The following is a 14,284-nucleotide window of genomic DNA, read 5'->3' on the forward strand; positions in this document are numbered from 1 at the left end:
AGGTCACCAGTAGAGCGGAGAGACCGAGTGGGGGCATACTTATGAATCAGTGAAGAAATGTAAGAGGGACTAGAGTTGGTTAGAGCTTTATAGGTAAGGGTTATTATTTTGAATTATTTTGTCTCTGACAGAGACAGATGGGTGGATGTTTGTGTTGTTTTTGGCTTGGCTGTGCTCAGCTGCTCACTTGTAAAAAGACCAGAGCCAAAATGCTTTGTTCAGACGTCATCAAAGAGAGACAAAGCTACTGACATGTTCGGAAAAGCAGCTACTGACACGTTCGGAAAAAAGAGAATGATACTCTATATTGTTTTATGTGACTCAAAGGACTCTGATGACCTTTTCTTGTGTAAGATTTGTTTTTATTAAAATTATTAAAGTGTATTTTTACTATAAAGGATTCAAGTCTCTATCATGGTGATGATTGTGAAGCAGGTTCCAGTTTTTCAGGAGTGAAGTAAATTTAAAGGGACACTCCACTGACCGAAATGGACGAAAAAACAAGCCAATATACAGCTCAAAATTTGCTTTCTGTCCACACTGTAGTTTTTAAATACTACACTGTATGCAGTTATTCTGTTTACAATACACTTTAATTGAAGATAAGAGGAACGTTACTGAGTGATAAGTGAAGTTCTAATAGAAGTATTGTTTTTTCTATGTATATCACCATACAGGGTCTAAAGAGTATTCACTATTTCTTCCAGGAATGACTTATTCCTTTGACACCCCACTACTTTTCCCTTAGTAGTTAGCCTTCAAGGGACAACCTTTTCCCGAATGCTAATTTTTAATTAATCTCAAACTAGTATTGCTTGCAAAAATTTGCATAACCCCACTCCCCCTCCCCCTCCCCCTGCAAAAAAATGATCTTTTTGATGTATTTATTTTGAAGTGATTCCCAAACAAGAGAAAACACCACCAAAACAATCTGAAGGGTGTGCTTTTCAATTCAGTGTTTCCCGAAGAGAAATCTTATTTTCACACATAATGAGTTATTTACCAAATTCAGAATTCAAAATTAATTTCAAGTCAAAATAGCCGAACTGGAAAAATAGCCTCGTAGTCCGCTATGCTTCCAGTTGGGTTACTCTGACCTTAAAGGAACACTATAGTGTTGGGAATGCAAAACTGTAGGGAATGTATTTAGTAATGTACTATAAGCATGTCGTGGTATGGATTGAAAAAGATTGGGGGGGATTGAAAAAGATTGAAAAAGATTGAGAGAGTGAGATGATATAGTGTTAGGTGGTAGCTGACATGGAAGTGATGTAGGTAGTGGAAGGGATGAGGGGTTATTTACATGGAAGGGAGAGATGGGTATTTTGGTTTGAGATAGACACAGGCATGGCAGGAAAGAGAGAAATGGGGAGCTGACATGAAAAGGAAAAAGTGAAAAAAAATAGCACAGACAAGTGGTATCATTGGTGGTCATGTAAAACAATTATTTACTCTACAGATTTGAGAGTGGGCACACACTATACTTTAGTGATCACTGTATTTTCTACAGATTAGATTACATATATCATATTGTACACTATGATAGTGGTTAGTGTATACTGAAAGTAAGTATGCTGTTCTGTGTGAGGCTGCTGTCAGCTTTCTAATACTAATATGTTAGACATGTGCAATTTGTTTTGGTTCGAGTTTAAATTCGGCCGAATTTCAGCAATTCGGACATTCAGATGCTTCTGAATGTCCGAATTGGCGAATTTCGGAAGTGCTGAACCGAAGTGCCAAACTGAATTGCAGAAGTACCGAAGTGACAAATTGCTGAAGTGCTTTCGGATTTCTGAAAAGTCAAAAAAACAGGAGAGGGAGGGAAAATTAAGGTAATGATGATAGGAATCTACCCCAACCCCAAACCTACCTCTAACCCTACCCCTACCCTCAACCCTAATCCTACCCCTATCCCTAACCCTACCACTAGCTCTAACCCTACCCCTAATCCTAATCCCAGGGTTATGGGTAGGGTTGGGGTTAGGGTTCGGGGTAGGGTTCGGGGTAGGGTTCGGGGTAGGGTTAGGCTTAGGGAATTGCTGAAGTGATGAATTCCTGAATTTCGGAAGTGACGAACCGGAGTGGCAAATTACCAAACTCCCGAATTGCCGAATTCCCATATTTTGGAAGTACCGAACCGAAGTGCCAAATTGCCAAAAATACCTGAATTTCGGAAGTGCCGAACCGAACCAAATTTTTTGCCCATGCACAAACCTATACTATGTTACAGTGTACGAGATGTCTGTCCATCCGATAATGCATAGAGTTGATCATATGGCTGGTTACATATATATTAATGATAATTCCTATAAAGAATGAAGGTGATTATCTATAACCATGGAATGTAAGGTGTCAGAAAATGCTCTGTAATTACTTGGAAACTTCTCAGAGTCCTAGTCCAGAGTCATAATAGTAGAACATTGCTTGCCCTGCCATTCCCACCATCATACTGACTATAGAGATGGTACCCACTATCCATGTACTTGGAGAGTATCCAAGTAACCTTTGTATTATAACATTAATGCATAGTTGAAATCCATAGACATATCCGTGTTCGAGGCTAAAACACTGTAGATGAATAAAGACGGCATGATTTTGTTGTCAATAAAGTAGATGGTACAAATAACGAAAATATGAATCAGTATCTTAACTATGTTTCATTAGTTTCTGTAAGCTGAGGAGGACATGTCCTCTACATTTTTCTGCTGTAATTTCCCTTTGTGCCAAGAATATTTCCTTTGTTAATGAATTCTTTATCATTATTGTCCAGTGTTTTCATTGTGTGGGCTGTAGGTTGTCAATTTCCTGGGTTAATACATAGTAATAAACTCTCTTATTTTATATCCTATATAGCTTAGTCATAGGAGAATGGAACATAATGTCTGTTGAGGCTTCAGGCTGGTTGGAACTGTTGAGATAATTTAGACAGACCTGATCTATATCATTACTGCCCTTAGAGTGAATGAGGTATAGGATACACTCACAGCCATTCACAAACAATTTCTAATGGAATGTCACTTGTCCATGATTTATGGATTATTCAATTCCTCTCCTCGAGGAGAGTTTGTTGAACCACTGGGCTACAGAAACTTAATAGTGTACTATCTACTGAACAAATTCAAACACACTAATAAAGTATATTTAATACAGATTGGAGCAAATTGGAGCATCTGCAAGCAAAGAGTACTCCCTGGAAAAGGCTATGGAAAAGATGAAATCAGAATGGTCAACGATAAATTTTACCTTCATCAGATACCGAGATTCAGTAAGTGTTTGGCAGAGATTAACCACTTTCGGTAACATGGGTTCGCGCTAACTTGCGGAGGACCAAAGTGTTATTTTATAACATACTCTTGGGAAATTTCCCTTTAATTACCATTGTTACTGCCTAGATTGGTTCTCAACATGTGCAGAGAAAGAATAATTGTGCACAATGAATCAATGATTATAAAATGCAATTTGCCTCAGAGGTCTTACACAATTGATGATAAATAGTACCATACTTGTTAGGAGATTTAGAATAATCATTCTCTCTGTGCTAATAAAATAAAAGCATCATTTAGCAATCAAAAGTTAACATTCCAAAGAATCACTTGACATGACAAATAATATACGGTTTCTTTACAAAAGACGAACCCGCTTTGCACATTAAACGTCAAGGCATCACACACAGATAGCTACAACACCAGCAGAGATAATAGCTCGTTTTATAGTTGTTCCTTCAATTCTAACCTTTACATACCAGTCAGAACTCTGTCATTACTATCGAAATACAAATAAAATAAATATAAAGAGTGAGATGGAATTCTAAGGCTTGAAGCTCAGATGAGAAAAATCTAAATATATTTGTTTTTTTATTTCTACAGTTCTTAGAATGTGTAAAGTACAGTCTTTTTTTTAATTTTATTTTTTTTAGGAAAAGGCTTCTTTTAACCCCTTAAGGACAGACGACGGATATATTCAGTCATGATTCCCTTTTATTCCAGAAGTTGTGTCATTAAGGGGTTAAAGGGAAACTGTGATTATTTTTATTTTTTTTAAATAAAAGGTTATATGCATTATAGCCTATATGTGCATTGAATTGTAATGCATACATAGAAGTAAATACCTCTTTTCGGTGTATCTTCTGGCTTATCCTTGCCCTCTGCAGCGAAACTAGGGGAGCTCTGGGTGCAAGTGTCCATGGTGCTACATGGAGAGGTGTGCCGCCAAGGCCAGATACCCATAATCTCCAGCTCTGATCGGCCACCCCTCTTCAAGCTGGCAAGAGAAAAAAAGATCTCCCTGCTGGGTCATTAGAAGTTGTCTCCCGGTGGCCGGTGTTTCAACTGCATACCCTCGCAGTTCTGGCGCTCATCTGAGTGGCATAATATGTCTGTCACTATGTTCAACACACCCTCCCCACATACTGTCTCTCCCTTCCTTATCACACTCACCACCCTTTCCCACTCACCCCCTAACCATGTCATATTCACCAACCAGCCACAGTAATTCACCAACCCTCCCCCTGCCATGCACCCTGTCACACCCACCCTCAACTCTCATACTCACCAGTCTAACCCTGTCGCACGTAACTCTGTCAAGCTCACCCAACCTCACCCTGTCACACCTAACCTTACCACACACTTACCTTCTTAACCCTGCCACACCTTCCTCACTCTGCCCCACCCCCCAAAGATAGTCATCATCATACACAGCCACCTCCCACATATGGAATGCACCCTTACCATAAACATAACACACAAAACCCACAAGTAGCCTCCCTTACACACAACTCAACACAACTTAATCGCTTTAGCCCCAGTGGCTGCCGGGAAAGCTGGTGGGTGGGTACATTCTATAATCTTACTAATCCCAGGATGCAATGACTGGCTGTACTTGAAAGGAAAAATAATGGGCTTTTAACGGAGTCTCTGCCCCGGTTGAAGAAATGTCTAAATTCACCACTGCTTCCTCTATAGGGGGCCGCCATTTTTAGTGTGACTGAAATTAGTGGGAGTTACAGTCACAGGTGGCAGCAATTCCAGCTTCTATCATGAAAATTGTCAGTTACCACTTGGGTATGAAACTCCAACTAATTTTGGACAGACCTTTTATTTTTAGCAATAAAAATTATGACAGTATTTCATTAATGAAGAAAGGTGTGTTTCAAATAGTTCTTAAGCAAAGAGAGCTATTACTTATATGAAACCAAAGGGTGTCAAATATTGTATTCATGGCAGCTCTGTCAATGTGATGACTGCAGTCATGCCCCCCTCTAGGTACAAATATTGGGTTAATCCAACTATAGGGGAATAATAAATAACATAGTGCAACTCTGTATGATACTATTATAATGATGATATGTGCCAATAGGTCATTCACACGTTGGCTGTTAAAACAGGGCGTATCAAAAATCAATGTAGCTCTCAGGCAGTTCTCTGCTTCCAATGTCTGATCTTCCAGATCTCAATTACATGGAAAATAAAATGCATCCAGAATGTGCGAAAAGTATAAAAAGCATTTATTACTTACACATAGGTAAGTATCAATCAGCATAAAAACAAGTTAATACTGTCCACAATCTGTCCAACGCGTTTCCTCCCACTACAGGGACTTCCTCAGGGACTTGACAGCAGTGTGACAGGTACAACAGTGAATAAAAAAGCCCCCTCTAGGGAAAGATGTATTGGTATAATGCACAAAGGACATGACATTTGTACCCACCAAAAACAGGAGGTACAATGGGCAGATGCTCTATTACATTTTCAAAACACGTGTTCCAACTTGTAAATTTGCAATTTTTGTGAATAGGAAAGAATATTTGCCCAATATAAACAAAAAATTTAAATTGAAGGGAAAAAAGTCTAAAATATCGACTTAATAAATGTGTCAAGTAAGTATTAGGAAGGTCTAAAACAGGGGTGCCCACAAGGTAGTCCCCCAGATGTTTTAAAACTTCAGCTTTGTCATTCTAAAGGCATGCTAAAGACATGCAAAAGCATCATGTGATTTGTAGTTTTGCAACATCTGGGGATTTGCCTTTTGGGCAGTCCTGGTCTAAAGGTTTGGCAAAAAAGGGTTACATTTTGTAGACGGCACAGAGATGCTGAATTTAGTAACATTTAAGATATAAGTAAGTATTTTTCATATTTGAGTAAGCAGTATTTTTTCATATGGCTTTATTTATTCAACTGAATTTTTTGGTGAGATGGGAAGGACTTCTAATATTTAACCTAGTTTTTACTTAGGACTTAGAAAAACAAAGAAACCCAAACCATTTTTTTAGATCTTTTTTTTTCCCATTCACTAAAGAATAAATTGAAATGAGTGGAGAATAGCCATCTTTAATATCTAAATAATAAAGAGTGAAGAGCGCAGAACATACACAAACTAAAAACTAAAAAAAAACAATAATGTATAAAGAATAATAGAGTATATAGGATATACAATAAGAGAGTTTATTACTATGTATTAATATGTATTAAAAACAAGTGATCAATAATAAAATATAATCAATACTCAAGTTCGTATTAATTAATTAAGCATGTGCACATGACAAAACAAACAGATAAATAGAAATAGCAGCATATATAGATAGCAGGAATAATAAAAAACAGCTTCAATGTATAATTCCCCCCCCACCACCCCTTGTTAATTTGCGCTCACACCTCACTTATCTAAAGTTATACTCACATGGCCAAGCTCTGACTATAGCTGTTTGAGAGAAAAATTTTAAATTAGTTATTTTACTAAATGTCACTGTTCTGTATTCAGTCCATTGAAATATATTGTTCAGCGAATAAATTTATTATTTTTATGGATGAAGCAAATATATTTTTAGCTCACCTATAATGCCTATTTAATAGCACATATTCCTACAGGCACAAAAATAAAATGCCATCATGAATATATTTATTGGTTTCTGTGCATATATAATGTACAGATAGACTAGTATGTGTTAATCTGCATGTGAGAATCTTTGAACTAAAGCTGCCAATGTTTTGTTAATAGTCTTACAGTCAAATGTATTGTTCGGGGAACAATAGGTCTAATAGAGAAAGCCATGTTCTCTTCAATTGTTGCAGCATATTTCTGTTTAATAATTGGCTACTGAGAACTAGTTTAGCATCCTAATCTGACATGGTTTGAAGTGCAGAAGCGTTCTGTGGTTTTATACAGTCCTGCTAATGGATACAGCTCTTGATCCCTGTTCTTTGATTGTGGGATTAGTGAAAGCAAAAGGCACTTGCCTTTGTTTGGAAGGACCGAAGCACACGGTAACAGAAAGCATGGTAGAACACACAATGGCTTTTAAAGGGACGTGGATGTAAAAAGAAACTACCGGCTGATAGCACATCTTTATGCTTTTATGAATTTCATGTTGGATCAAAAACGGTTTTATACTTATTGATGGGTAAAAAAAAAAAAAAAGCCTTTCTTTTATTATTGCTGGAATTTCTAAGGAAAGACATACAATTCTTTGCTTTTCCTTGAAATTGTCAAGATGACATTCAGCTTTTTTTTTGGTGGGGGGGGAGGGGGGAGTAAATGGAGTCTTTTTTCTCCAAGGGACCATGCACAGTAATTACAGTGTTCGGGATGCTGGGTTTTTGGAGCACGGTTTGAGCATTGGCATAGCGATAAGACTTCTGTCTGTATCAATCTACATACAAAAACAACTCTCTACAGTCATACTGTGCAAATCACAATTCCAATGTGCCATTTCCCATTAAGGGCAGTTGTAGCAGAAGAAGGAAGCATGAATGAAACCTATATAATTTCACTCTGAGGTTTGCATATTCCTAATGATACAATGAAAAGAAAATCTCCAGTCCAACATACATGATTTTAACTTTGTTTCTCCCCCTCTATTTGTTCTTTAAACTTACTCTTATCATAAAGGCAGGAAAGTTTATTTTTATAAATAAATGCCGCTATTTGCTAAAGCTTAGATTATAAGGAATTCCACATTTAAGCCAAAATAGCTGAACTGAAAACATGACTGACTTCAAGATTTCTTTCATTTTTGTTATTTTGAAATAAAATTTGAATTCACTTTCAATTTCTGAGAAATCGCACTTTATTAAATAAATAACCCTACATAATGAATATATAATTCTTATGCTCACATGAGCTTCAGACCCAGCTATGAGCTCCAAAAATAATGGGCATTCAATTGCCATATTTGTAGCTTTAAGTTGTATGATATCCACGTAGTGGTAGAAGTTAATATCTTAAAGGAATGCTCCAAGTACCATACATGTTGCAGCTTACTCTTGTGGTTAGGATGTAGTACCTCTCTGAAAATGGGCCTTTTAAATCTGCACTATCTTGGTGATTTTCAGCTTATCTTTGGAGCATAAATGCTAACAGGCTTCTCATTTGCGTCACAATGGGGAGTCTAGATTGCTCATCGACCTGCCCAAACACTTGGGTGTTGTGAAGCAATATTCAAGTTAGTCTCCCTCAATTGCAGGAAGTGTGTTGTGAACGTGCATGCACGCAGTGGGATTCACTGCCAATTCAGCTGTGCGGGGAACTGCATCCTACGTGTGCAGGCACATAGCACAGCTCCTGCAAGTGACAAGGATGGACTTGGATGGCATGAGCCATCTGTTCATACTCTCAATATTATGATGGCTCATTGTGAAAGCCAAAGCGTGGGATGGGAAGTGGATCCTGGCAAGGAAAATTAAACAGAAAATCATGTAATTGACAAATTAAATATCGCACACAAAAAACACTTTGTGATACACAACAAATATTTAAGAAACGGAAGGCTTCCCCTTGGGACTCCCCTGGTCTACAAAACCATAAAAGGTTTATAAAAAATGGGGATACAGCCAATCCTATTAGGGGCATAACAACCAATAATAGTGTAGTACCCTCTGATACCCCAGAGGTATAACTGTAACTAATGGACTCGCAAACATTGATACAAATATGCCTTGACATCAAACAGCTTTCCCATTAAATTGAAAATCTGCGTTCATATGAAGGGAACCTTAACTAACGATGGAGTAATAATGCAGAACACCAAGGGAATAAAAGCAAAGTTTAATTTATTATAAGTAACTTAAAAAGAGAATGTAAGCAACATCACCAGCTCTCAGTTTCCGTCCAACGTGTTTCGTCACATATGAGAGCTGGATTTGTTATGTTTACTTACATGCTTATTTTTTTTTTCTTTTAAGTTACACAGAATAAATTAAGCCTTGCTTTTATTTATTTGACTTTGTGCACTATTACTATATCTTTATTTAAGGCTCCCTTCATATGGACCAGGATTTTCAACTTAACAAACACTGAGACAGCTGTTTGATCTCAAGGCATATTCTTATCAACATTTGTGACTTTATTGGTTACAGTTCTACCTCTGGGGTGTCATAGGGCACTACTCAAGAATTGTTTTTAGGTCCCTACTAGGATTGGCTGTGTCATTATTATTTTTCTACAAATAACTAATTAAAAAATATTAGTTTTCACGGACAGCTTACAAGCACCATAACCACTTCAATAAGCAGTGTACTATAGTTCTTGTTATTCGATGTTTTAAAGACATGATCACTTTAAGTAGACAGGATAATGAGTAGACTACTTTGTTAGTCATGACTTTATATTTGTGTGCTAGTGTCAAAACAATGGTCAGAAGACTAAAGCGTCTCACGTATCTTTAACGCAACTATTAAAATTGTCTGTTTTCTGCTGACATCTTTTGTTGTTATCAGAGCAGATTCACACATTGAGCCCAGCTCCTAATTTCTCAGATATTAATTATATAAAACACCTTTTAGTTTTTTTTAAAATACGTTTAACTCATTTTCTGTCGCTACAGATATTTTTTCTAATTCAATCAGCAAATGAGTGTTATAGACAGTCGCTTAAGTGAACCATTGAAAATGGAAGATCACCAATTTTAATAGAGAAGTTTGTAAAGTGCTTATGTATTTGTAACCCCCCAATCAATGTGTCATTGTATTGGGGCCAAAACATTTCCATTGCGGTTCCAAACATAAATTATGCACATTTTATAATTACACTCAGCACATTTTGACTGTAATTTATTAGACATGCTTAATGTGACGGTGCTTGCCAAATTCATTTGGCTGCATAGATCGGATTAATAGGTTAGTCAAACCTCTTCTTACTGTTTGATGCTTATTGATACATTATGTATAAAGGGCACGCAAATGCCATTTGTGTTGACCGATCAATAAATCAAATTATGTTTTGCTTCACTGCCCATTGTAATGTCTTAAACTGCATTTCATACAGAATACATATATGCGATTGCTAGACTCACTTTAAAAAGAGAAATGTTGAAGGATCGGTCGCTCATATCTAAACGCAAGACAACTCCCTTGCTTCCCATCCCCCTATTAAGTTTGAGACACTCGGCTTATTGTCCCGACTACAAATGGTAAGGCTGAGTTGAAGGCGGAGCCTGTAGTTGTAGGAGGGGTTACCCAGCTTATAAACACTTGGGGCACCCATTTCTCTCGGCGGACGCCATCTGGTTTAGCCCACCCACTATTCCCTTTATTAGATCAATCATTTTGGTGGGTCCTTTCTTTTCAGGCTTACCCGAACATTGGTTTAGGCACACCACAACCAACTAACACCACTACTACTATAACTCGGCTAATTATCCCTGACTACAAATAGATATCTGTGTTTATATATATACAGAACAAATTGAGAGCACTCCATGGATTTGGTGAATCAAAAAAATGTATTAAATAACACGCATAACAATCAACGTTTCGACCGTCTAGCGGTCTTTATCAAGATCTTGATAAAGACCGCTAGACGGTCGAAACGTTGATTGTTATGCGTGTTATTTAATAAATTTTTTTGATTCACCAAATCCATGGAGTGCTCTCAATTTGTTCTGTTTATATTATTGCACAGAGAAGCACCTGGTAGTTACTATCTAGATTATTTTTGTTTGGGATGAGTGCCAGAAATTGTTGTGTTATATATATATATATATAGAGAGAGAGAGAGAGAGAGAGTTTTTCAGGTTTGCTTACACTGGGTATAAATTCTTTGAGACTGATGATCTCAAACAAGGAGGCAGGACAGCAGGATGTTAGGAATACATTTTTCTAAAATGTCCTCGGTGTAAACGTATCATATGTAGCTGGTGCTGGTATATAGATTACCTTATTACCTTCACTATGTCAGTGCTTGGGTATTTAGAAAATATATGCCTCGACATCAAATCAGATCAGAAATAGCAAATTTGACACACTGTGTTAAAATAAAAATAGTAATACCGTTTACAGAAGGATTTGTTCCATCAGCAAATATCTATTGCATTTGCAGTTTGATTGTGATTATTTCCTGAACCTCCTAAGAAATAGAGAAATGTTAAATATAATTACTTGTTTACCATTTGTGTTTTGTTGCTTTCTTTGCAGAACACAAGCATATTGTCTGCTGTTGATGATATCCAGTTACTTCTTGACGATCACATTGTTAAAATACAAACAATGTGTGGCTCTCCATTCATTAAACCAATCGAAGCTGAAGCCAAGGTAAGACAAAATTACATTTGTAAGGGTCTCATCAATTACCATGTGCTATTTAATTGCTTTAATTAGATCTTTTGAAACTCCTTTGGCTATTCACTAAACCAGAATTAATGGATAATTCACAAGAGAACGTTGCTCCAAAATAGCTGAATTGGGGAAAAATAGCTCTAAATCCTCTACTCTTCTGTCTCTGCTATTTTGGCCTAATATCTACATACGATGTTTAGTGAATAACCAATTCACTAAATTCATTTCTTACAAACACTATAGAGTTTTACAATACGTCTTCGACAAGAATATGTATAATGATGCAGTTTATGGGACAATGTAGACATTATAACTACTTTAAGGATTCTTCAGTTGCATTTTACATGTTTTTGTCCAACCATTTTTGAGCAGTTGACAATAATTGTGCCCAAAGATCGACTCCTCTGCTGCCACTCTGTTAACGTAAATGTTTTTACTTCTGCATCATCTATAGAAAATTATCCAATCTATAAGAGTAACAATCAACTGTAGGTCCAAGATGTGGACTTTCGATCTCATTGAAAAAAAAATGAGAGGATGAAGATAGTCCTAGAAAGCTCAGCCATTTTATATTCTTTGACGGTCCTGGGAACCAGTTACATTTTATTTTTGCTTATACTATCATATTAATAAACCAACATATCTTGTTACAATTAATTTTCTTTTCAACTTTTAAGGAATGGGAGCAGACCCTTGTTCTTATTCAAGACATCTTGGACTCTTGGTTGAAATGTCAAGCAACTTGGTTGTACTTGGAGCCTATATTTAGTTCTGAAGATATTATTGCACAGATGCCAGAAGAAGGTAGAAAATTTGGCATTGTGGACACTTATTGGAAGGACATTATGTCAGAGGCGGTAGGTACACGGGTAAAGGGGTAAAATGTTGGGGGTATATGACAGGGTATATAGGAGCTAAAAATATAAATGTGTGCCGGACGTATATGATGTAAATTTAAAGCGGTTGATCAAATTTAGCTTTAGTTTGTATGTTTTATTTTTGCTTTGTTTTAAAAAAAGAAAAATGGCATAATATCATAAGGCCTCCTTGTAAGCTAAAGTGCACGGAGTAGGACACCCAGTGAATCCCCTTAGCTCAACCGGTGAGCAACAGGTTTTCAGATCTTAGGAGAGCAATTAAACTCATGGTTACAATATATCAGAATCATTTAAGTCCTGAATGGGTCAACATGCATACCGTGGTTGGTTATTTTATAAACAATAAACATCCAATTAAAAATGTTCTTTGATACAAACATTAACTGTTAAATTAGCCCTAGCATCAAATATGTAGATGTTTCTATTTAACATTATTCAATAACTTCAGTATGCTAATAATAGTGACTTGCTTCAAACAACTTCTTTAACTTGTAAATTCCAATTATAAATTAATTTCTGTGCAGATATAAGCTCATTATTCTGCAGGTAATTTGTCTAATGTAAAACTCGTTTAAGAATAATAAAATGTGCTGTAAATCATTTTGCTCCTATAATATTAGAGGTGAAATGCAGATTGAACATTTTGTTAAAAGACACCATCGTCCTATTCATACGTTTAAGTGCTTAAATGGGCTGATAGCACATTCATTAAGGGATGTTACTTACTAACAAGTTATATTGTTACTAAAACTCATGTAATGGCTTAAAAAAACTACTGCTTGACACCTAATGTGAGCATAGAGAACAGGTTTATATTATGATTATAGTGTGTGTTTTAATTGCTGCTTTTAAACCCTTTCCCCTCAAAACAGCTTCATATCAGTTAAATGAACACTATAGAGACAAAACAACAAACATGTTTTCCTGACCCTATAGTGTTAAATACACCATCTATCCCCCCTGCCCCCTCCCCCTTGTCTCCCTAAATATAGCAAAATCCTACATTTATTCCAGTCTGCTGCATGCTGACATCATCAGAAGTGGTGTTCAAAGCCAAATTCCTACAGGAAAGCATTTAATTGGTCAAATCATGAGGAAAGTTCAGTGTTTCCATGCACAGGGTGGAGACACTGAAATCTCAGTACTGCACAGTGTGCACCACTGCCCCAAGAAGCACATCTAGTAGACATCTGAGGAGTGGCCAGTGGAGTTATCACTAGTTTGTAATGTAAACACTGCCCTTTCTTTGAAAATACAATGTTTACTGTAGAAAGCCTGAAGGGAATGATGCTACTCACCAGAACAACTGGTTATTCTGGTGACAATAGTGTCCCTTTAAGTTGCTATCCTGTCCTTTCCCTTCTTGGCTACCCTATTGAGCAGAGAAGTTGATGCTCTCAACCAATCGCCAGCACCCAATGCATGCCCTGTGAGCACCTTAGGTTTTAAACAGTTTGTTTAAAAATGGTTTAACACCCTATGGTAAGACAGCACCCAGGTAACTCGAGACAGAAAGGAAGTCCTTTTAAATACTTTGATCATAAGAGGTGATTACACACTTTGGTATTTTGCTAAAGGAGCTTTCCCACACTCAGAGTTTAATTTGTTATGATGGATAGTTTTCATTCATTTTATTGACAAATGTTGTCAATGTTATACATTAGATATATAAAAATATAGGGAATTTTTTTTTTTTTACTTTTCTTTTACCTGAGATTTGGCCTCTGAGTAAAATAATTTTCTTGACTGCTATTTTGTCACCAGGGATGTTCAGTCACTGTATGCTGTTATTTTTGTATCTAATGAATCATCATATGTGTTACTAAAGATGACAATATGATGGCAGTCCTTTGATTTCTT

At 36.7% G+C, this 14,284-nt stretch overlaps 1 protein-coding gene across 1 annotated transcript in view; it reads left to right on the forward strand.

Moving 5' to 3' along the window:
* Positions 1-14,284, forward strand: part of DNAH3 (dynein axonemal heavy chain 3) — a 355,798-nt gene that overhangs the window by 160,455 nt on the left and 181,059 nt on the right. Inside the window, exons 21-23 of the mRNA XM_063430376.1 lie at positions 3,151-3,265; positions 11,406-11,522; positions 12,224-12,403. Of these exons, the coding sequence (XP_063286446.1) occupies positions 3,151-3,265; positions 11,406-11,522; positions 12,224-12,403 (412 nt within the window). The remainder of the gene's footprint in view (positions 1-3,150; positions 3,266-11,405; positions 11,523-12,223; positions 12,404-14,284) is intronic.

This window comes from Pelobates fuscus, chromosome 8, assembly GCF_036172605.1.
Source record: "Pelobates fuscus isolate aPelFus1 chromosome 8, aPelFus1.pri, whole genome shotgun sequence".
NCBI lineage: Eukaryota > Metazoa > Chordata > Amphibia > Anura > Pelobatidae > Pelobates > Pelobates fuscus.